Below are 24,442 nucleotides of genomic sequence, written 5' to 3'. Positions count from 1 at the left end.
CCTGCAGTCTCTCTTCATGCTGATGACGCTACTTTGCATCCCTCAAATTATTGTAGGGCTGCAACTAATGATAATTTTCATTATCGATTAATCTGTCGATTATTTTCTTAATTCATCGTTTGGTGTATAAAATGTCAGAAAATAGTAAAAAAAATGTCCATCCCAGTTGGTCAAAGTCCAAGGTGATGTCTTTAAATGTCTTGTTTAGTCCAAAACCCAAAGATATGTGTGTCATTTGGATCTTACAACCTCCGTTCCAGTCTGTTATTGTTTGCGCTGCAGACACACACACATACAGACTGTACACTTTGACAGATTCTTCTAAACTTTGCCAAGATTGAGTACACATTTACAAATTGATTTGCAAATGATCACCTTATCACACACACTGGACACAAAGTTCCTGGCAGAAACACACATACACACTTGAGCATGTCCATGGTGGTGTTTTTCACTGCATGCTGTGCTTGTGTTGGTCTAGCATATCAATGAATTAATACATGTGCTCACTTGCTTGTGCGAGACTAGACTGCATTCATTTATTGCCTTGCTGCTCTCGTTTGGCACCATAACGAGCAGCTTTTGAATGAAGCGCCGTGTCGATCAAAGTAAAGCTAAGCATGAATTCATTAGAGGAGAAATGTTTGAGAAGAAATGATCACACTTTTGTGGGAAAAATGTCCCGAAAGAATGACGGGTTGGAAGAAAAAAAGAATAAAATACAGCAGCATCTTGTTATCTAACTGTGCGGTTGTCGTTCTAAGAAATGATTCTGTCATATGATGATGTCCTCGATAGAAAATAAAGACCTTCCTCATGCTCCGTGCCTGAATTTGCTCTTCTCATGAGTGAACAGCAGCTCTACAGTATTTAATCAGTGAAGGTGTCTCAACGCCAACGGCTCTGTTTCGTAATTTTTGCTTGTTTTTCCAGTCATTAATCTCTTCTGTCAGTCAATTCCTGCCCTCGAGTTACCCTCAGTGTGTTCCCACAGTCACCTGATCCCCATTCCCTGCTTCCCTGCATATATACCAACCCTCTTCTGCCAGTCTTTAGGCAGATCATCTAATGTACTATTACCTGCCTGTTCCCGGTTTTGTTTGCCCTCACTCACTGATTACCTGTTGCTAAACTCTACTTTAACCTAGCCAAGTAAACCATTGATTGTTTTCAACTGCTCTGCCTCTCAGTCCTGCTTTTTGAGTCCATGTTTTCTGATACAGAAAGTAATAGAGGGAGAGTGGGAGGTGCCGCTTTCAGTGAGAGATCTGCCTCTGAACTAGGATGTGTCCGAGAATGTCTTTTAATGCCACCACCAGGAAAAGTGCCTTTGCAATCCGTTTGGTTCTACTCTTGCTTTTTTTTCATTCAAGTCCTGTTTCCCAATCTGTATACCCTTATTTATTCCAATCACGACACAGGTCTTCAATCTTGCAGTGCTGCTTCAACCCCATGAAAAGTAATCTTCTCTCTCTCTTTCTCTCCTCAGTGAGATTCACCCCAGCCGAAGCCCAGCGAGGCCATGCTCACGCTATGACCACTACAATGTAAGTATTACAGTATTTTTTGTGAGGTGGTGAATTTCAAAACAGTTGTTTGAAATTGGTCATGGCATGACACTAACATTATCTGAAAGTGCTTTGTAGAATTTGCTAGCTTATGATAATAAATCAGTAAATTTCTAATTCACAACATCTTGGTACATGTAAGATTGGGTAACAACCCACGTGTAGCGGCACAAACAACCTTCTTCAGGGTGTAACCCTCAGCACACAGCTTTCCCTTTTTATGAGTTGTTACCCAATCTTACACGTACCAGCATTGTTTTAAGCATTTCATCATGAAATAGCCAATTGAATAAAGGCTTTTTATTTTTTGCCAGGAAGAGTGCCTTGGAATTCCCCCTTTTTTGAAACTTTGTGTACCCCACCAAAAAGCACCTCCATCACACTGATTTGAACTTCCGAGCACTCTGGACTTTTTCCCTTTTTCAAAACATCTTGCGTTGTAATCAAATGAAACACATAATTTAATGAATCAGAATCAGGTTTATTGCCAAGTAGGTTTTCATATACAAGGAATTTGCCTTGTTGTTTTGGTGCATTACATCAAACACAGTAAGAGAAAAACATAAGAAAAAATATATATATATATGTATATATACAGTATATGTACACATATATATATATATATACATATATATATATATATATATGTGTATATATATATATATATATATGTATATATATATATACATATATATATGTATATATACTGTACAGTATATGTACAATTTATTTGTTTTTAAAAATAAAGAGCTGTACAGTTTTGCACAGGAATGTGCAAACATTGTATAATGTATGGAGAATATGTGTAATTATGTACATAGATGGTAGTCCAATATATGTCCAAAATATGTGTGTTAATGTTAGGGCTTTCCTGAATGCTTCGAAGCTTCGACCATTGCCATGGTAATCGACCTCCAAATCAGTATTCAAATGCTTCGCTTTTTTATATATATGTAATAATAAAGTATAAATCCCAAAGTAGCCCATGAAATAAGGAATAATCCCACAGCATTATTCATATGATAATTGCTCAGGACACTCCCAACAACTGAGGCAGCTGTAGCGCTTGAACTTCACATGGTGCGACTAAGAGAGTGAAAACTAGCTGGTCAAAGAAGTTGTCTTGTCTTGTATGAAATGGAAATCGGTTCTGAAAAGCCATTAATGTGAACTGCTGACCCGTGTCTTGTGTCTCAAAGCTTCACACCAGAGAATGAGTCTGATGAGTCATTACGTCTGTAGAGAAGTTGGTCCACCAGTTCTTCCAGTGTATAACTGTGTCAAACCCACGTTTCCTGGCACTGGGCCGTTCACAGTGGCACACACACCTCCAACTGCTCTCCCATCATCCCGGCTCTGATGTAATCGGTCTTTTGTTCGTTAAGCATGGGTTGTTGTATGTCATGCATAACCTGCAGATTTTGCTCCCTTTTCCAGCTAATTCTAAATGTGTCACCGCGTATTCGCTAGAACGCTGGAAAAGATTAAAGATATTGCTAAAATCTTTTAAAAACTGAATGCTTCGTTTCCATCATTTACACCCGTGTTATGTTTATGCAGCAACTAAATCATCTATTACTTCCCTTGATACCTGACTCCTTCAGTTTATATCTTCATTTGTATCTCGTCTCTCTCTCTCACTATGTAGATTGCTAAGGTTTTTGCTTTTTTTTTTTTACACCTGCAGTATTAAGGTTTCTCATTCTCTCTGTCCGTCCCTCCATTACTTATCCCCTCTCTGTTTCTCTACAGGTTTCGGTCTGTAATGTTGACAGTCCTTCTGATGCATATCATTCTGGTATCTCATGGTGAGTTAAACCTCCAGCACAACAGTCGTGACCTCTCAGCTTGTAGGATGTCCTCTTCCACCCTGAACCAGTTTTCTTTCTTAAAAAATATTCACGTATAGCCAGTTCACGTTTGGAGTAAACAGATAAAATCAATAGGGCTGTCAGTCGATTAAAATATTTAACCGCGATTAATCACAGATTAATCACAATTTTTTTTTTTTCTATTTAAAATGTACCTTAAAGAGAGATTTGCTCTTATCAAAATGGGAGTGTGCAAATATACTTGCTTTATGCAAATGTATGTATATATTTATTATTGTAAATCAATTAACAACACAAAACAATGACAGATATTGTCCAGAAACCCTCACAGGTACTGCATTCAGCATAAAAAATATGCTCAAATCACAACGTGGCAAACTCAAGCCCAACAGGCAACAACAGCTGTCAGTGTGTCAGTGTGCTGACTTGACTAGATAGATAGATAGTAACTTTATTGATCTCGAGGGAAATTCAAGACTTGCCCCAAACTGCATGTGATTATCATAAAGTGGTCATGTCTGTAAAGGGGAGACTCGTGGGTACCCATAGAACTCATTTTCATTCACATATCTTGAGGTCCCCCTTTGAAAATGGCAATGCAAGTTTTTCCTCGCCAAAATTTAGCGTAAGTTTGGAGTGTTATTTAGCCTCCTTCCCAACAAGCTAGTATGACATGGTTGGTACCAATGGATTCCTTAGCTTTCTAGTTTCATATGATACCAGTATCTTCACTCTAGCTTTAAAACTGAGCCCACTACAACCTCAGAAAGATGGATTGCGTTATTGCATTAAAAAAATTAGTGGCGTTAAAACAAATTTGCGTTAACGCGTTATTATTGCGTTAACTTTGACAGACCTTAAAATAACCTTAGAAAGGCTCAGTTCAAAAATAGTTATTGGAAGGAACTTACTGTATATGATATTAGATTATTCATGTAACAGTTTTTTTGCCAGGGGGTGTTATTTATTATTTATATTGATTCATCTTAATCCCTAACTTAAACGTAATGCTCTGTGCTTGTCACATCAGGAATTTAATTTGTCATATGGATTTTGTGAGGCTTTGGTCCTGGCAGACAGATTCTGACAATGTAATTAAAGATGTAATTCTGGATGTTAATAATGTGTACAATAAGATTGGCGTTCTTAGATGGAGCTCTTTAAATCCTGAAATCCCTATTGTCTTTTTCAACTATTGGTAGTAGGTTAAAGATTAATTTAATCAGCTTGGAACTGACATTTCTCTTTAAGTAGTACTCAGGTAACACTGGTCACGATGTGTACGTCTATACTGTACAATCTCCAGATATAGCAGCCTCATACCAGTGTTGACACTTGAGGTTAATCTGTTGCAGTCGAACACTGTCTTCTTTGACAGTACAGTATGTTATCCTCTCCCAGCTGTCAAGCCTACATGATGAGTTTCACCGGAGCTAAATCAATATCACCTTAGGTGTACACTAACAAGGTCTTTGTGCTTCTCTGTCTCTGTTTTTCTCTGAGACACGAACAGAACCGTCATTAAAGCTGTTCTGGCTGTTGCTTTGCTTTAAAATACAAAATTACACGCAGGATGACTCAGAAAGAAGCGTTGATATTGCAAAATGTTTTGGGGAACAGAAACAAAAACTAAAATGTCCTTCACTTAAACCTAAACATATATGCTTCCTCACCAATCCTGTCATTTGGTCCTTTTATGCTATGAAAACTTGTTATATGCAGTATATGAATTACGTTTGATTAATGATAAAGCACTATATATTTATCAATTCAAGAGAAGCTTGCGCAAAAAAATAAAATTGTATTTAACTTACAAGACATTTGTACACACAGAAAAAAAACAATTCTATTGTGTTGTATTAATGAGGTATAATATTCCCTTGTTGCTTAGTAATAAGGGCATACATTGTGGTATTCATTGTATTGTACAAATTTTAGATCATAATCTGAGTGATTTTATATTGTAATCTTAAAATGTTTATATTCGCAAAAAGAAAAAAATCAGGCTGAAACTTGTATGCCTCTATCCATAAATACGAAGCAGCAGCCAGTTGTTTCTAGAGCTGCTCCGATTAATTGATTAGTTGTCAACTATAAACTATTTTGACATTTGATTAATCGTTTTGAATAATTTTAACGATTTTTTAAAGAAATTTTTTTTCTAAATTCTCTGATTGCAGCTTCTTAAATGTGAATATTTTCTTGTTTCTTTACTCCTCTATGACAGTAAGTTGAATATCTTTGAGTTGCGGACAAAACAAGACATTTGAGGATGTCATCTTGGACTTTTGGAAACACTGATCAACGTTTTTCTCCATTTTCTGACATTTTATAGACCAAAAAACTAATCGATTAATCAAGAAAATAATTGACAGATTAATCGTCAATGAAAATAATTGTTTGTTGCAGCCGTAGTTGTTTCAATGAGAAATTGAAAAAACATAATCTTTAGTATAGATACAAAATACATTCAACATACTGTAATTCTACTTGTCTGATGCAGAAAGATAAAACACCAAACTTAAAATATAAAAACACTGTACATATTAACTTTTTTCCTGTCCATGTGTCAAACCTGATCATGAGTTAATGTCGTTGCCTCTCTGTGAGCAGGCGCTCAGTGTTTGGAGCCTGAGGAGGGAGCCTCTCTGCGTTCAGGTGCCCTGGACCTCCCATGGCACGATGAGCTGTGCTGTGACTCACCTTCAGCCCACCGCACTGTGGAGGGAGATGCCACGCTCGCACCGAAGACAAACCACTCTGAATCAAACCTCCCACATTATCCCCTCTGCAGCTTCAGGAGCTCGACAACCAAATCACATCCTCACGAGCCCTCTGGCGGTAAGAATTAATTAACAAAGAAATTATTAATTTGCTAGCCAGGTTTCACAATGGCTGATTAAAATGAACACCATGCTTTCTCACTGTCACAACCATTAGATAACATGCAGAAAACTACAGTTTCATCTTATGTGTTTTCTCCAGCTGCAACAATGTGACTGAAATACCGTACTGAGGCTACTCTTAATTATTTTTTCCGTGAGTCTCTTTTTCACCTAACAAGCTGGACTTGCAATTATCTTTTGACTCACATGGAGTGTGGCACCTCTGGGTCGATGGCTTTTTACACTTGCATCTGTGTTACATGTCACCTAAAAGTCAATTAGAAGACAAGTTATTAAACAGGATTTAGTTTTAATATTAAGCATTGCGGTTGCAGGTTAGTGAGACCAAAAGTGTATTACTGCACTTTTAATTGTATTCAAACTATTTGAATTCACGAAGAACTCCTCAAACTACTTTAAGAGAATATTCAAAACAATATTTAAAAGTAACCAAACAGGCACATACTGTAGCATTCAGCTTTGACAACCTGATCAGCAGACAAGAAAGTCAGTATTGAAAATTCTGCAAAAAACTGGATTACCTTCAATTGCAATGTTTTTTTGGTTTGGTTTTGTTTTACACCCAATACCAACATTTTCAAGTCTCATTTTCTACAATTTCTGCACATATGGTTAAGGTTAGAGAAAGATTGTGGTTACGGTCAATAAAAATGTTATTTGCAGGTGTTTGGCTGGATGCAAACTCTCGTCTCCTGTGTGAAAGTCAGTCTTGCTACAGGCCTCTCCACCATCCTGAGCACACCACACTAGGGTTGGGCGATATGTTAAAATCCAACCGCCAATCGTCGGCCCAACAACCGGCGATTGCTGATCTATTAGCGAGGGTGTGTGTGTATCCCCTTCCCCCTGCTGTCGTAGTTTCAGCTGGGTGCCGGAGCATCGTAAAACACACTTCGTTAAAACTCGACAGAAACTAAATAAAACAAGCACCAACTCTGGTTTGGTTGAAGTAGACCCTTAATTCACTGAGTTAAATGTGAAAATATGCCGGCTCTGCATGTTGTTTTCCCCCCGCTATCCATCTCTCTCTGACTGCTGAGCAGCGGCTGAGTTTCTCTTGTTCTGCGTAGGCGGACAAAATTGAAATTAAAATTGATCTTCTGCACACTACTTCTTGCATTGGTACTGAACATTGGCATTGGACATAAATCGTGAGGTGTGGAATCATCTAATATCAACGTAATAATTACTTAGGGTACCGGGATGGCTTTATACAATGCAACTTAAGCTGATGTTTTCTACAATTTAAACGTATCCTGTGGACCTTGTGACAGCTAGTGACGCCACAAAACAATGTTTTTATTCCATGCTTGACTTCAGGACAAACATCAGTGTGGGAACATGACTATTGACAAGAAAACATTCAAGTGACACACTTGTGATCAACAGGGTGGCTGAGTGATGTGGCTGCTGCTCATCAGAACAAACAGCGGGGTTAATGTGACACAGCCTCATGATTCTTCCTGCCGCGTCGTCACTCGTCACAGATAGAGACGCCACTAAAGATCAGCCTGACAGGCTCATTACACTTTAATGGTTTTTCAGCTGGCGTCCCTCCTACCAGCCTCCCGCCATGTGTGACACTTCACAAGATAGTCTGGCTCACAAGGATTCCCTTTTATCAGCACAGCAGAATCAAACCAGCTGCTTCTTACTGTTTCTACTTATCGTTCAGCACCACCAGCAAGAAGAGAAAGAACGTAGGTCTTGAATTTAAAGAGCAAATGGGGGCCAGTTCAAGTGAGTCATATTTATAAAATGCTCTCTTGATATTGTCAGAGTGGAGGTGAAGACGGAGATGAGGCGATATTGAGACATGAGGGAGGTGAGGAGGATTTGTTTGTGTTCATCGATCTGCGAGGCGCTGTGACGCATTCAAATCAATGGTTATTAGACCTTCCAGCTTTGTGTCTAAGCAATGATGATTTGAAGTTAAAAGCCTACGCTGTGCCTCTTGACTGCTTCATGAGGCCTTTTCACAGTCAGGAGTGTGATTTTAACTCCAAGGCCCTTGGTCATTTTGCTCATTCGTGGTTGCTTGTTAGTCATATTTGTTGAATTCACATCTTCTGTTGCTTTCAGCACAAAGATGTCTTCAAGACAGGTGTGGGTTAATGACGGCAGCAGGTTGAGATTGAACAAAACAACACTTGAGTATTGAGTATCGGACAAATTCACAAAGAGTGGATTGTACATCACTTGCAACTGCTATCCGCCCCTTCTCAAGGTCCGATTCACAAAAGATATTGCGCTAATGATATTGCACCAAGAAGTAGGCTGAACAATGGCAGAGAGAAATTGAAGAATGAAATGTTCAGTCTGTGAGCTACAGGTTCAAACCGACAAGATGCAGAGGCTTTCTTCAAAACTTCAGGCAAGGAGTTTAAACGTAACAGAGAGAAACTGTATTTGGGATTTAATATCCCAGTCTCTGTGCACAACTAATGTCAGTTTACAGGCTAGATAGCTAATTAGCTGCTCAGCTGCAGCACATTAAACAACGTGCAAACAGACCTGCAAATGTCACTTGGGTCTGGTTAGATGCTGGTGTGATCTTTACGTGTTAATACCACAAACAATATGTAAAGTTCAAGTTTGTTTACTTTGTCTCTTCTTCCCTACAATGTAACATCGGCACTCTGGCAGCTACAAAGACAGACACTGAGACGCTCCTTCAGCCAGTTACTAAAAGGGATGACTAAATAAGATTTCAGTTGGATTTTAATTGGCAATGTTGCTCTGTTGGTCCACCACTTTGGTCCGGACTGAAATATCTCAACAACTTTTGGATAGATTGCCATGAAAGCTGGTACAGACACTCACGTCTGAGACTTTTGTGTGCGCCCTCTTGACTTTACTCGTTGGCTTGCTTTCCTCACTTCCGTTCCTCTTCTTCTGCACTGATTCGTTTAAGCTGAACAGCCAATCAGAGTGATTTCTCTCAACGACGGGCTCCGCCACCGATTCAAATGCTGAATCGGCCAAAAAGCTTCCGATACGGTCAGACTAGATAGGTGCTGGACACACCAGAAAAACTAGGGCGACAGACGCGCACCGACGGCCCGAAATGGCCGACGGTCGACCTTTGGCTTGGTGTGTCAGGGCCTTTAGGCTTCTTGTCACACAAGTAAGAGTTTCTTTCCAGAATCATTTCTCCAATCTTATTTTGATTATTTAAAATATATAAACCCCTATCTTCACCATGAATTATTCAACTCTGTAGCAACTTTTTATAAAGACTTTTTCCCTTCAAGACTAAATTTCCAGGCAGGAGCCTCTCCGCCATGTTACTGCTTGCAGCTATAATATTTCACTGTTTTGAGAACATGAACCTAAGTCATTTTCTGAGAAGCCTTCATTTAAAGGTCTGATGTAAATGACACGTGCAGACAGCGCTGATCGTACTACTACTAACATGCAATTCTGATTTCTTGTCAGGCACCTGTTTGGACATACTGTGCAGAATTGATGAAAACTGGGAAAATTTAATATGTGACCTTCAGACTCGAGGTCCGCTGGATGCTGGTCTCATGGCAGTTAGTTTACAGCGTCTGTTGTGAGTATGAAGCTTCATCCTTTTAGTATGTTGTTGCTGTTGTGTGTGTTTTAGTCTGATCTGAACCTTCCCAACTGCTCAGTTAAGTAAGTGTGTTTACTTTGATCAGTATAGGGGGAAGCTATGTGATATCACACAGGCTCTAGGCTTTTATTGTGGTTATCTTATACACACACTTGATTAGAGATCCAGACGTTGTGCAGCTCTTACATGTACACTGTTCTGACATGTTTGCAGCAAAATTTGTTTAAATGGTTTTACCTCAAGGCCCAATAATGACCTGTTCTGGATCATGTCACACACTCTTCATGAAGATAATGTCATATTATTTTGGACATTCAATGATATTTAGTTTTGATTACATGTTTTTAAATTCAGATATTATGAGAGTGACTAAAGTATGTTTCATATCCATTTCTCAGGTCGCAGAAAGACGACACAGAGGTGAAGGATGGGAATACTGCACCTGATAATCCTGTCGTCTGTAAGGTGGAGGATTCCTTCACGTGTTCAGTCGCTCTCGACGCTACGACAAGCTTTGTCACCGTGGTAACCGTCAGCATCTCCGACGCCGTCGCTCCGCCAGTTCTCCTCAGGATTCCTGCCCAACCTGGTAAGAGAAGGATTTTTTGTCTCATTCTTTGTTTTATATTAGCAGGAAGATGGAAGAATCAGTTGTGGAGGAGGCTGAGATAACAGTTTTCTCTACAGACTTTAAGCTTTGCAGCTGAAAAATGTAATGCATCCCTAAGGAGTTGTGTGCGATCCTTGTTTTTACTTAACTGGAAAAATCTTGCTCCACTTTAGCTATAATTCACAACTTGGCAACCTAAAACTTGTCCTTATCAGTTTAACATCTGTGCACGTCTGAGCATTCATAAATGATTTATTAATCAGAATCAGACTCACCTATTATTGTATGTATAAGTATGTGTACACATTCAAGGATCCCATTTGTTTGCATTGCTCTCAATGTACTTACTGCAGCACCACGCACACCGGCTGTGACCGCTCCATCCTCAGCAAGGCGATTGCCTCATTAACGTTATGGTTCCCTTATAGCATGAGGTTTAAATCCGAAGTATTGCCAAATAGGCGCTTTTGCTTTTCGCTTTGACACCAAATCCTCCGCCATCGTCATCGTCTGTCAACTCTCTCTCATCCCGTATGTGTGAAATATGATTCCTGCTCCTCTGAGCTGAGACTCTGTATAGAGCAGACACTTTCACTTTCAGTTTGTAGCGTTTGTCGTCCGACTATGTATTGATAACACGGCGTTGACATGCCAAAATTAACTAAATGGGTTTTATTTCTATGAAAAAAGCAAAACAACAGGTGGGTAAGTAATGTAATCGGTGTGTGCCCAAACACTGTGTAACACCAACTGCCGCAGCAAGCCTAGTGTATATATATATTAATATTATCAAAAAGCACCAATGACCAACAATAAAATAAAACATCTATATAAAAGTCAAGTGTTCTGCAACTTGTATACTATATAAATAGTGCAATATATATACTTAATCATTAATAAAGCCCTTTCGAAATCTGAAGCTTTTAAATGTTAAGACAAGACTTATCTGTTACTTTCTCTGGAGAAGAACGATATGCTGTTTTAAGTGCATTACAGTAAGTCAGCCAAAAAAAGCAAGTTCCCAGAAAGTCACTCAATTACTGGCAATAGAGTAAACTCAGCCATGTATGAAGGTGATGCCGGGCTCATCAATGTTTAAAACACCCACGTTTTTCCAACGTCCAGCTTCAAAGTGATGAATCTGAACAGATAAGGAGAAAGAGTTTTATTCAGTTGAGATCGGCAGGCATGACGGGAATAGCTGAGAGCAGCTCGGCCAATGCCCTCTGTGTATATGGGTGTGTGTATGTGTAGACGTGTGTGTGAGTGTGTGAGTGTGTGTGTGTGTGTGTGTGTGTGTGTGTGTGTGTGTGTGTGTGTGTGTGTGTGTGTGTGTGTGCAACCACGTCCAAGCTGTGAGATCTCTACAGTGATAGAGAAGGACTTTCCATGCTGTGTTTGTTCAATCAGACCATTTAGTTAAACTGACAGAGCAGAACAGAAACTGAGTAGTAACAGTGTTGTTTTTAATTTTCTTCACTCCTCTCTTTGTTCCTTTTCATCCCGTCTAGGTTACAGTGTCAATAGTAAAGCCTTCATCCTTCTAAATTAGCTTTCGTTAGCTGCGTACAAGGATATTACAGTACTGTCAGCGGCCCTGGATGTAGTCATCAATTTGCACTGTTTATGTACTGTACTATACTATAGCATTTTGACTTTTCTTTCTTAAAAAATACTCAAACCGATTAATCGATTATCAAAATAGTTGACGATTAATTAAATAGTTGACAACTAATGGATTAATCATTGCAGCTATTGAAAAAGACTTAAATGATTAATCACTTTTCAAAATAGTTAATAATTGTAGCAGCTCTAGTAAAAAAAAAGATTTAGCCAATATTAATAATTAATATAACGAATTTGGCGAATTTGCATCATGAAAAGTCATGCCTAATTAGCTATTATCAGTTCTTGTTTGCTCTGTGGACATGGAAAATCTCTCTGAGCACTGTGTATACAGATTAAGTTATGACTGTAAAAATATAAGTTTTCCCATGAACCACCATTGAGAACTGTTCACTTGGATGGAACTTGATATGTCATTTGCTATTTTATTAAGGAAGTAATCAACGTTGCTTCTCCTTGAGTTACATGTTCAAATTAGCCCTTCAGAATAAAACGAAAAGCCCATTTTTTTCCCCTGATGTGAGAGCAGTCTGGAAAATAAATTGTTGAGCTATAACTCATAATGTTGAGTAATCGCTTCTCTCCCAGTAGGCCGATGAGGCTCAATCATCTCTTCTGTATTTGTCGTAATTGAGCCTGTCTCACTTCAGACAATATAAGTCTGGGTCCACGCCTATGAAATCCACCTCAAATGGTCTATCAGTCTAAATCCTGAGCTCAATATACTTCACAGATGATTCATGGGATATTTATAATCCCCAGCTACATGCTTTCATTGAAAACCCACTCATTATTAGCTGACATTTAAGTACATACGCTTCTTATACTGTATATGTAAAGACCTAAAGGCAAAGTGAATTATATTCTGTCAATATTTTTCATTAACTCAAGATGTGATTGATTAATTTATTTAATATTGATAATCCTGGCATGAGGACTAGAAGAGTGTTGATCCTCGCTGCATGAAGATAAGAGTAATAACAGCAAATGCCACCTTTAGATGTACAGTTATGTCATATTTTAGTTACCAATTACCCCCGTAATAAGTGACCTTAAGGCTGCACAGTGACTCTTTAAATCCCTGACAGATGCAATATTTTTTAATATTCTGTACAGTTATTGTAATGAATCATAGGATTAAGTAACCTTTGATAGAATGTGGATTGATATTAAATCAGGATCAAAGTGGCGTTATGATTAGTAGTATATTGATTCTGCTGTGATTCTACTCTAAACATGTGCTTCTATTCTGTTTCTACAGTGAAGCCAAGTCCTCCAGTCAACCTGTCACACATTCAGACCATTGAGGCAGAACTGATTGTCCACTGGGACGACCCGTCAGACTCTGATACCGGTCCGCTGAGATACGAAGTCCGACACTCTTCTAACACCACTCACCCAGCCTGGCAGGTAACACTATAATAAAATATTACCTACGATGTAGTACATTGTAAGAGTTTGCCACGGCACCTACTGGGAGTCATGTGATGATAAGTTATGATAAGGCACCTTTTATGTAGGGGTTGAAAACTGTAATTAATGGATTTATTGGTGGTTATAAATCACTTCTAAACTATTTAATAATAAAAACATTTGGGTTTTCAGGTTACAGGTAATGATGCTGTTATACTGTACAGGTTGATAATCTATTAATAAATGCTCATGGCCATCTAGTCTGCAGCTCTACATGTTAAGTCATTAATAATGTTCTTTTTAATGCATCAAGTCTGCAGTTCTAAATGTAAATAAGTTGTTAATAAATGGATTTTGGTCCAAGTGAGTTGCCAAACGGTCAAATTACAACATTTGTTTTTTTACAACCCATTATAATTACAGTGGAAATAACTTTGTATTCATGCAATAAATCTACAAATGCCAATTAGATGTTGATCTGCTTGACAAATAGAGAAATGATAATAATCATCCGCTTATAGTGATCAGTTTGACACGTGATCACTTTAATCTATTTTCCACTGTAATCTATAAAGCACATGTGGCCACTAGTTACACCTTATAAACCCTTAATAAAGGTGCCTTATTAGAAAGTGGTACCAAAATCTACTAAATACAGACACCTCAGTGATGAGCTTCATGCTTTCTTTTGGTTTTAAACAGGAAATACTAGGGCACACTGCATAGAAAACCTTGACATCAGATGCAAAATATGCTTCAAAAGGAGAATTGAAAATATACTGTCAGGTGTTAAAAAACGTATGATGTTATAGAGAAACTTACACATGTTAGTCCTAGCCTTCAGTGAGTCGCACAACTGTATTTGCCTTTCAGTGCTACAAATTTCCACCGACAAGTCATAGTGTTTATTCAGTGCAACTTGCTCACAGCGGTTGGGGTTTTAATAGCCTCATACAGTGTACTTAGCATTCAACAGTGAACTCAGTGTTCAGCAGTGGATCACAAGCTCCATGATTCATCTAGACTCCTATAGGAGGATGAATCAGTTATTTTGGGTGTTAAAGTTCCTCTTGGTATGTACCCCTGGGCTCATGTATAAAAAGGTCATATGATAAAATTTCATTTTTGTACCACTACACTATTATTTTACTGCTCTTGTATTGCCACAGTAAGCTTTTTAATTTGACACATGAAAAAGGCTTTAAAAAGGAAAATATCCAGAATCTGCAGGTGTCTACACACACCGTCCATTTCTTGGTTGTGTGTTTTAGTAACAGCTACAGTTGATGAGACACCAAACAGCAACCGCAGTCATGTTGTGATGACGGATTTGATTCAGTCATCGTTCTCACATGTTAACACACCCAACTATCCAGGAGTCAGTTTTGTGTGTGTGTGTGTGTGTGTGTGTGTGTGTGTGTTTGTTGATTCCCTCTCTGCTGTCTTCAGGTGGTGTCTGTACCTGCAGAGCCTAGGTTGTCTCTGGAGCTGAAGCCCAGACTGAACTACACCATCCAGGTCCGCTGCTCTAGCCTGGACGAGCCTCCGGTGTGGAGTGAGTGGAGTGAACCTCACCACATCTACCTGGACAGTAAGCACTTTTCCCTTCCAACTGTTTATATAGAAACTGAAATGTGAACAGCACTAATAATAGCCCCTTCCTCACTTCCTACCCCCTTACTTCTGGCACCTTGCTCGGACCACACCCATCTTCAAAGTCGGCCTTCATTTTGATCTCAACTATACACCTGTGAAGTTTCGTGACTGCATCTTGCACGGTGGTGACGCTATTGCGGTCACAAAATATTTCAACAGACAGACATACAATATAATACCTGGCAAGGGACCACATTTTGCCCTGATGACTCACTCACAGACTCACAATGTGAAAACAACACCAGCCACATGCCCGTCGCAGCTGGTAAACACTCGCTGCTTATGTTTTGAAACTCGATTGTATAACGGTGTTGTTTCAGAAGTGCAACTGAACTGAACTGAGAGGACATTTGCATATTTGATGGCCCTAAAATCAGAGAGTGAGATTACATAATTTCACCTTTTTTTAAAGATAATTTGTTGGGCTTTTGCCTTTATTTGACAGAGATAGTGATAGTCATGAAAGGGGGAGAGAGAGGATGACTCCATGCAAAGCGCCACGGGTCAGGTGAGCTACTTGGGCGCCCCACAGTGTCACCTTTTTTGCAATGAATGATGGCTGTAATTCAGCGCTCATCATTGACCGCGGTAGATTCAAACAAGTGACCTCAATTATCTTTCGGGTAGATTTACGTCAGTGCTAAACTGTTAAAATGAGTCCAGCTCATTAGCTATTAATGAAGAACTCATTACAGTGTGGTCAATAGACTCTGGACCAGAGGTCGTTCTCAAGGCTATTGACCAGCTGCAAATAACACAGTGTGACAAGGAAAACGTCAAAAAGCGGCAAATCTGTTCAAAGTGCTGAACATGAAGCAGCCATCTATTAAAATAGTGAAACTGAGAGTAGAGAAATGAGACTGAGAATTGTTCGCAATGATCCTTTTAATCAGAGACTATAAATAGCTCATGTTAGGTGGTTGTGAGTTTCTGTTCTGCGACACCAGACTGCTTATTAACACGTAGACATCAGCCTGAGGGCTTTAAACAACACAGCCGACCATTTGAGTATGTTTGGTAGTGTTTGTGTTGTCCTTAGATGTCTGTGTGCATACCTGCTTTTGTTCTGAACGTTAATTGTTGGTACTCTGTATCACAAGAGAAAACTTGACCCTGGTCCAAAAAATGTATCCGTGTGTCATGGGGTTAAAGTCTAGACTCTGAGTCATCTCACCGAAACAAGCTTCAAAAACTTTACTTTATTGCTGATGAAGAAGACAGGAAAAGCGAAACGGCAAACTAAATGAATAACTCTTGGAAGGTTTTTTAATGCCTATCAGCCTTAAAATATGTTTGAACATTGATGAGACATGAAAGAGCTTTTGGCAATTCATTTTAAAGTTTTCTTTTGTTGAGCTATTCACCTGTTTTGCCGATGAGTCACTTTTCTTTTGACTCCATGCAGATGTTTTGGTTGGCTGCATTTTGAGGAGGTGGTTAGATGGGGGCCCTCACACTCAAACCCATTTCAAACCATGTGACAAACAAACAAAAAACGTTGACTAAATCCTTTATATTCTTTTGTAAAAAAGACATGGAAACTGTAGGTGAAAAAGAATGAGTCAGTTGTTTGTTCGACTGATTGTCTTTGTTTTATTCTCCTTTATTACTTTTGACGTTCGTTTAGTTTCTTTGTTCTTTCCCTATTGTATCTTCATATCTGGAATGTGCTTTGTATCAATTATTTTTAACTTTACTAACTTTACTTTTTACTTTACTTAACTTATAAAAGGAGGAATCTCATAAGTTTTAAAAAAAAGTCAAACCATATCATGATGTTTTTGTTTGTGTGTGTGCAGCAGTGAGCTACATCCCTGAGAAAGTGGTGGCGCGACCGGGGGAGGACGTAACGGTGTATTGCGTGTTCAACGACCACAGCATCAACGCCAGCACGGCCATGTGGGTGCTCAACTTCAAACAGGAGCTTGATCGCAGCCTGTACCACCCGGTCAACCAGCGGGTAAGGAAGCAAAAACAAAGTCTCCCTTCTTTCAAGGCTTTTGTGTGTTTCTGGGAACAGTTTTAATGACTTCCCTGTGTATTTTCAGAAAAGAACAGTCTATGTAAATAAATTAATAGATCTTTTCCTTTCCCAAACAAGGTCAGCCAGATCACAGTACGTCCTTCGGAGACTCGGATGTACGACCTGCTGCGGTGCACTCAGGAGTGGAGCATCCCGTACAGCCAGATCTATGTAGAAGGTGAGCTTTGTTGCACCAATAACAGCAAAGCTACACACTACAGACAGAAAGAAACCATCATTCATTTACAGTTTAAAATGTGGATGAGCTTTTTCTGTATTGAAAGTCGAGCATCAACATTTCACCTCTGATGTTTTAAACTTCCCGGACAACCCTTTTTTTATGTCAGTTTTCTGCCGCAGTGGACAAAGACAGGAAAGAGAGTGGCGACGTGACCGCAAAACAATGTGAACCAAAATAACTCCAGAGCCCTCACAGAGGCTATCTCAGGTGAAGTTATTGTAACATTAAAATTGAATGTTTCTGCCTGTGTGTTTCAGGAGCTTCCATCGATATTAAATGTGAAACCAACGGTGATATCGATGCTATGGACTGCAGCTGGGTGAACAAACAGTTTACTAAACCCACATTCAGATCCAGGTAAAGCAACAAAATCGTATGAGTGTTAGTTGACTAAGAATTTCTTTGGTCGAGGACAGCCCTGATTTACAGTAGCTGTCTTTTAGTGTTGTCTATTCGGATGTTTACGCATTGCTAAAGAGACCGCAGAACTCATTGTGCTGAAAACCTGGAAGTCACTGAACACAGAGTACTAGGCAGCACATTTAGTGAACACACCCTGGAAATAGCTATGTGAAGTGACACCAGGAAGTTTATTTCACCAGGGAACTATAAGTCAATGACAGCAGGACTTCTGACCTCACAGCAATAGAAAGTCTCTACACTTTAAAAAAAACAAACACACAACAATGAGGACTGACAGAATTATGTAGTTTGTTTCACAACTCTCTTGTGTAACACTACTTTGTACTCTTTCCTCTTATTCTCCTTTTTTTAATTAGAGATGGAAAAAAATACATCACTGTATATTTAGATGTGAGAGATGCTTTGCTATTTTGAAGCAGCAGGATTTGTAATTCGATTTATTTTTTTTACAATTTAGGTCTTATTTTAACATGATCAAACAAATCCCCTAATTTATTTGGCAGAGTTCATCCCCAAAGTTCATCCCCAAACTGTTGTCATCACAGATTACAGATTGACTTTTCTTTACACACTGGCTGTAGTTGTGCCTGCACCCAGTTTTCCCGTGCAATGCATGATTATTACAGACATTTTGGGTGCGCTCACTTTCGGTTTTGCCTAGACGTGGTTTTGATAAACTGACTTTACTTTTGGCTTGTTTACAACCTGTCTGATTATCTGACTGCTTCTTTGTTGCCTCGTCTGACTTCATTCCAGCAAAAGTTGCCTTATTTTGGTGACTACAATGTTATCATAACCAACAGAATCAATGTTCAAAACTACAAAATTGATGCAACTGAGCGTCTGACATACTGTACTATTGGCATTTTAGCTATATTGGATTGTATTGGGAAAAGAAAAGACATACAGGAATAACATGACATGATTTATTTTTTCCTCTCACCAGGTGGGCTGACCTGCCGTGTGATGTGATGGAGGAGAGGGAAAGAGCAGGGGAGAGAGTCGGGGAGATGGGGCCCTCTTGCCTGCCGGTCCGATCCAGGCAGGAAAAATGCACCATCCACCCTCTGAGGATGAACTGCTACAAGCTTTGGCTGGAGGTGGGCCCCATCAGGTCTAAACCCATCTACCTGTCGCCCATCGATCATGGTGAGCAGGATGGATTTATGTGCAGAACATGTCACAACTAAACAGAACAGAAAAGTGACAGAAAGATGGATTTAAAGATCCCTTGAGGCTTATATCAGTTTAAATAAGCTGAGATGAAACACTTAAAGGTTTCCTGAATTTAGGTTTTGTTTAAGCAGTTATACAATGTATCAGTCATTTATTGATGTCACTAAGAACAAAACGAGAAATGTTGTTTTAGAATAGTGATTAAATAATAAAACAACTTGTGGAAATGTCTAAAGTATATGAATTCCCTCCTGTTTAATGATTGCAGTTTTATTAATCAAACAGCAGTTTTAAAGGCAAATTGGTATTGAACTTCAAAAGAAACCATGGCTACAATACATATTTGTATAGCAAAGAGTTGTATGTTTGAAGAGAACCTTTAAATATTGAAGTTAAAGTAGTGATTGCTATTGACAACACACAAAGGAACTGAAAAGGTATAAATGTCATGACACAAGATTGTTGTTGAGAAATATTTGTCATGTTTTTCCCATTCCCTATGATTGTGTTGCATGAGACAAACTCTCACTCTTCCTCCATGCCATTTCCCCTGCAGTGAAACCCCACTCACCCACTAATGTGAAGGCAGTGAGCCGAAGCAACGGGGTGCTGATGGTCACATGGGACCCTCCGTCTCTGCCCGTCGAGGGGCTCCAGTGTCAGTTTCGGTACCACTCACCGTCCGCTGTGAGACCGGAGTGGCAGGTGAGCTGGTCTGTTGGACTGTTTACCAACCACAGGCTTTGATAGAAAGGTTGGCTTAGTGACAGTATGGACGGCATTTCACTAATCTTTATCGAAAACCAATTATGGTAGGAGGTAAATAGACGATGCCTTCCAGACACAGCATTGCAAATTGGATAACTACCACAGCGCACTTCCAATGCTCTACTGTTCATTCATTATTATCTTTCCAAAATAATCTTCTACCTGTAAGAAAGATGTTTATCTATCAAGAACAAACATATTAGAAGTTACTCAGGTCCAGGACTCAGCTGGTAAATAAGTCTCATAAAAGACACCGTACGCTTTGACATGGACTCAACTGGTTAGTTTGACATGATCTGATACGAGCTAGTATGAGACCACGTTCCTGTCCTCTGATTGAAAAATTCTCTTGGAAATTAGACACATGCTATCAACATGATGAGAAAGATGATGCAATGATGATGTCTTTGTTTGGATAAAGTGGATAGACGGATGAAACAGATGTGCACTCCACAGATCAGATATTTTCCTTAATCTAAAATAAACACTAAATAAAATGTCATGCCTGCAGGTCCAGAGTCCAGTGCGTGTCCCGTGGGCGGAGGTCGCGGTGTCGGACATGTGCCGGGTGTATGTGGTGCAAGTACGCTGCATGCACACCAACGGCACCGGCTACTGGAGCGAATGGAGCGATTCAGTCTACTCCACACCTCAAAACAGCAGAGGTACAATAGAGCACCTTTAATTTCACCCCAAATTTCAAATAACCCCAGTCTTTTAAGATAACGGATGCGGCTTGATGCCTGATGTGACCTATTAAATCACATCTGACCTTCTGATTTTACCTCTAACATCATACCACTAACAGAGAGGTGAAAGCTGTCATGTGATGTAATTTTGGCGGTCTCCCCCTCAGCTCCTGAGCGTGGCCCTGATTTCTGGAGAATCCTTCAAGATGATCCATACAGAAACCAGACTAATGTCACTCTGCTATTTGAGGTACACACACTACAACATAAACATTTTCAGGCTTGTATTTAATACATAACTAAATATAATAAAATTGTTGACCATCCCGCTTTTTCTTCGCAGCATCTCCAAATATCAGGGCGCTCTTACTGCGTAGATGGATTCATAATCCAGTACCAGGCGTCCAGTGGCTCTGTGATGAGGGAGAAGATCGAGCTGGCGTCCTCCTACAGCTTTGAGTGGAATCAGGTGCTCCAAACTGTCACTGTGGAGGCCTACAATAACCTGGGAAGCTCCGCTAACAACATCAACATGACGCTGGAGAGACAGCCCAAACGTGAGTGAACTGGGATTTTCAAATTGTGAAAAATACTTTTTATTTATATTTCTTTTGATCTGTACGGAGCTGTTCATTGTGGCTCATGAACATACAAAGGTAACAAAAAATAATCCTCAATAATTTTGTTAATCATTATTAAAGTAATTTATCAAGCAAAAATGCCACACATTTGTTGGTTTTAGGGTGAGGGTGAGTCTTTGCAACTTCTCTCTATTGCATATCATTTTAGACTATTTTTGTGAATTTCAAGATATCACCTTGGGCTCTGGGATTGACATTTTTCTCACTTTTTTGGACATATCGACTAAATGACGAATTAAGGGGGAAAAAATCACAATGAACTGATCATGAAAATACTAATTATACTAACTGCAACCCTATCAGTAGCTTTTTATTCTCATTTAACCTGTATTCCATCAGGAAAACCTCATTGGGATTACAAAGACACATCAAATAGCAATGAGTCACAGACAGTCTAAGAGGGTTAACACAAATTAGGCAACAAATCAGAATTAAATATTATTGTGTTATATTTCCGATCCAATCGTATAAAAGATTTCATCTTCAAAACAACCCAGGAGTTTTCTAAAACCTTAAATATAACTAAGACCAATCTAAAACAACTCAATGAGACTAACACATCAAGATTCAAGCAGCAAAGAAAGAACAGAAAGTTTCATTTGGATTCTGTAACATGTTGTTCGGTTCCAGTAAAGATGTGAAAACTGTAGCCGAGATCAAAAGGGTTGAGGGTTTTATTGTATTGTGAAAAAGAATTGTACAAAAGTGAGGCTAAGAGGAGATTCATGGTCAGTGTTTCACTCACAGACACAGTTGCACATGTGCTGGAAAGAAAATAACAAGGCTGTTTCCAGTAATGTTTTTTTTCTTAACAAACTATGTGAAAAATGGCTACACTAGAAAAAGTGAACTAAATTGAACTTTTTTTTTCTTTCATCTTTTGTTTTTCATGTCCTCTCAATAATATATATTCCTCGAAAAACATCACTTTGGTTACCGTTTTTGAGGTTGTTTACCTGAGAAAATGTCATTCCTTTGACCATGGCCTCATAACACATGACAGAAAATATCCGAGAGCTCATGAGAGCGCTGGATGAGGTCCTGCTGCCATTACCTTTAGTGTAGTAAATACTATTAGCAGCACTCCAACAGCGGTATTTGCTAAATGTCAGTTCTCCGTGTAAGGCAGATGGATGTTTGTGTGTCTGTCTCCCATTACTCATAATTCAGGGAAAGGTATTTTCATTAAACTACTAACTGGCAGAATCAAAATGGTTTTCCATTTGGTTTGCAGAGAGAGCTGTTTGTGAGACATTTTCCCAGAAGTATCCTGAGGAAATGTTTTCAGCGTTATTAGCAGCTAAACTAAAACTAAACAACTGATGTTGGCATTAAAGGACCAAACAGCTTATGATGCACATCAAACCATTAATACCATTAATGTATGAAAGCATCTGCATTAGTTATGTCTCTTCACTCATTTATTCAGGTTTGTCCTTAGTCACCAGCCTGTATATGAAAAAGCATGCTGCTTAAAGTGTCTACAAACAATATTTATATATTAAATAATGGATCACATGCCTATGTGTATATCAAAGGCACCACTCATAGTGTCATCTGACCCTACAGTTCTTCCTGCGGTCTAGCTCAACGTTTTCAGCCCACAACTTTACAGTTTTGATTCACTCTCACCACTCTCGTCCGTGTCGTGTTCAGATGTAGCAGGCAGCTATTTTCTGCTAAAACAACCCCTCTGTGCACTACCTGCCCAACACCAAATAGAAAAACAAGCAAAGTTAGCCACTAACTGGTGAACATAGTGGAACTTTTAGCGGCTAAAGAGTCAGATATTATTTCCCTCAGGATTGGAAAAGATCAAAACAAAGCTTAAAAGGAGAGTGAATATTGGACTTCATTCATCAGGTGGACACAAACATGACTACATATTAAGGCTGAGGTCGCTCTGTGTCTGCTGATGCGTAAATAAGCAACTCTTTGTTTGGTCAATGTGAGCAATATGTGTTTCTGCTGCCCACAAGTGGCCAAAAAAACATTTACTGCAGATTTAATGGTAGAAATAAATTATAAATTTGTTTATATGTTGAACCTGTCTCCTAAAAATGACATTCCCATACAACACAAATGCATTGTGAATTACATTTCGAGGGAAATGTATTTTGTCACAGATTACGTTTGTTTTTGACATATCACAAATACGTTTGAAATGATAGTCCACGGAAGTCTGCGGGTGATGGATGAGTAAAACAAACTCTGGACTTTCACCCAGGAGACTGGTGTTTGTGCCCATGTGAAACAAAAAGTCCACGTTCACTTATTTTACCTTTAATTCAACCTCGTGTTTAAAACTGTTTAAAAGTGCGGCCGTAATCCGGGAGAAAATAGGTTTCCCTCCAATATAATTGATAATGCAGTTTAATTGTATGGGAATGTAATTTTGTAGGAGACAGGGTTGTATATGTTAGAAACACTGTCAATTGTTCAGTTGAAGGTGCTACTTTGAGTTCCCTTTGTAATGCTAGTGCAACAGAAGTCACCTGGAAGAATTAGTATTCACTCTGTTTCTTCTCTCCTCTGCAGGCCGCTGTTTGCGTTCGTTCAGCGTGGTGGTTATCAACAGCACCTGTGTGTCTCTGTCCTGGAGTCTGTTGGACAACAGCTCTTTGCCTCTGTCCATGGTGGTCCAGTGGTCCCCACAGAGGCAACAGGACTCTGATCATCACAAAGGCCGGAGTGGAGAGACATGGGCCAGACTGCCCTACACGGACCGTCCCATCTATCTGAGAGGTAACAGGATCTCTTTTATTGATTTATTTCTCAATGTAACAGTGTGTGTTACTGTAAAAGAACAAGTAAACTCAGCCAACATGATTTCAATGCATCATTTCAGGTGATTTCTTGGGCTCTGACGAGTCTGGCTTCTACGTATACCCTGTGTTTGCTGATGGAGAAGGGGAGCTGATGTATGCTATAGGTACGACCAGTTGTTTTGGCTGTTGTATGACAATCATATTCAACATCAAAGCGTTTAAGGATGATGCAGCGCTTATTATTGTTATTAGTTATAGGTCTGATGTGTATTTTTCCAACTGTTACAGCCAGCAGAGGAGACCCTGCAGCCTACATGATGCTGATGATCATCTCCTTCCTTTCCATCGTCCTCTTCGTCACCCTGATCCTCTCCCAAAACCAGTAAGAGGCTCCTGTTCGGTGAAAAGACTCCAGATCTCCAAAGATGTATTTACAGGAATTAGACTAAAGAATGATGTTCAGTCACAAAACCTACTGCACACAGAAAATCACCATGTCAAACTTGTGATATTAAATGAGTT

The 24,442-nt window shown here is 39.3% G+C and overlaps 1 protein-coding gene across 1 annotated transcript in view; it reads left to right on the top strand.

Annotated features, from left to right (window-relative positions):
* The window catches only part of lepr (leptin receptor), a 30,919-nt gene that overhangs the window by 3,293 nt on the left and 3,184 nt on the right, over positions 1 to 24,442 (top strand). The window contains exons 2-19 of the mRNA XM_074634904.1: positions 1,490 to 1,547; positions 3,321 to 3,376; positions 6,014 to 6,241; positions 9,745 to 9,862; positions 10,285 to 10,475; positions 13,384 to 13,532; positions 14,985 to 15,126; positions 16,991 to 17,151; positions 17,293 to 17,392; positions 17,713 to 17,812; positions 18,825 to 19,027; positions 19,611 to 19,759; positions 20,334 to 20,487; positions 20,679 to 20,761; positions 20,855 to 21,068; positions 23,691 to 23,897; positions 24,001 to 24,084; positions 24,209 to 24,302. Of these exons, the coding sequence (XP_074491005.1) occupies positions 1,534 to 1,547; positions 3,321 to 3,376; positions 6,014 to 6,241; positions 9,745 to 9,862; positions 10,285 to 10,475; positions 13,384 to 13,532; positions 14,985 to 15,126; positions 16,991 to 17,151; positions 17,293 to 17,392; positions 17,713 to 17,812; positions 18,825 to 19,027; positions 19,611 to 19,759; positions 20,334 to 20,487; positions 20,679 to 20,761; positions 20,855 to 21,068; positions 23,691 to 23,897; positions 24,001 to 24,084; positions 24,209 to 24,302 (2,447 nt within the window). The 5' untranslated portion in view covers positions 1,490 to 1,533. The remainder of the gene's footprint in view (positions 1 to 1,489; positions 1,548 to 3,320; positions 3,377 to 6,013; positions 6,242 to 9,744; positions 9,863 to 10,284; positions 10,476 to 13,383; positions 13,533 to 14,984; positions 15,127 to 16,990; positions 17,152 to 17,292; positions 17,393 to 17,712; positions 17,813 to 18,824; positions 19,028 to 19,610; positions 19,760 to 20,333; positions 20,488 to 20,678; positions 20,762 to 20,854; positions 21,069 to 23,690; positions 23,898 to 24,000; positions 24,085 to 24,208; positions 24,303 to 24,442) is intronic.

The sequence above is a fragment of the Sebastes fasciatus genome, chromosome 5 (assembly GCF_043250625.1).
Source record: "Sebastes fasciatus isolate fSebFas1 chromosome 5, fSebFas1.pri, whole genome shotgun sequence".
NCBI classification, from domain to species: domain Eukaryota; kingdom Metazoa; phylum Chordata; class Actinopteri; order Perciformes; family Sebastidae; genus Sebastes; species Sebastes fasciatus.
This window is presented reverse-complemented; position numbering and strand designations above follow the sequence as displayed.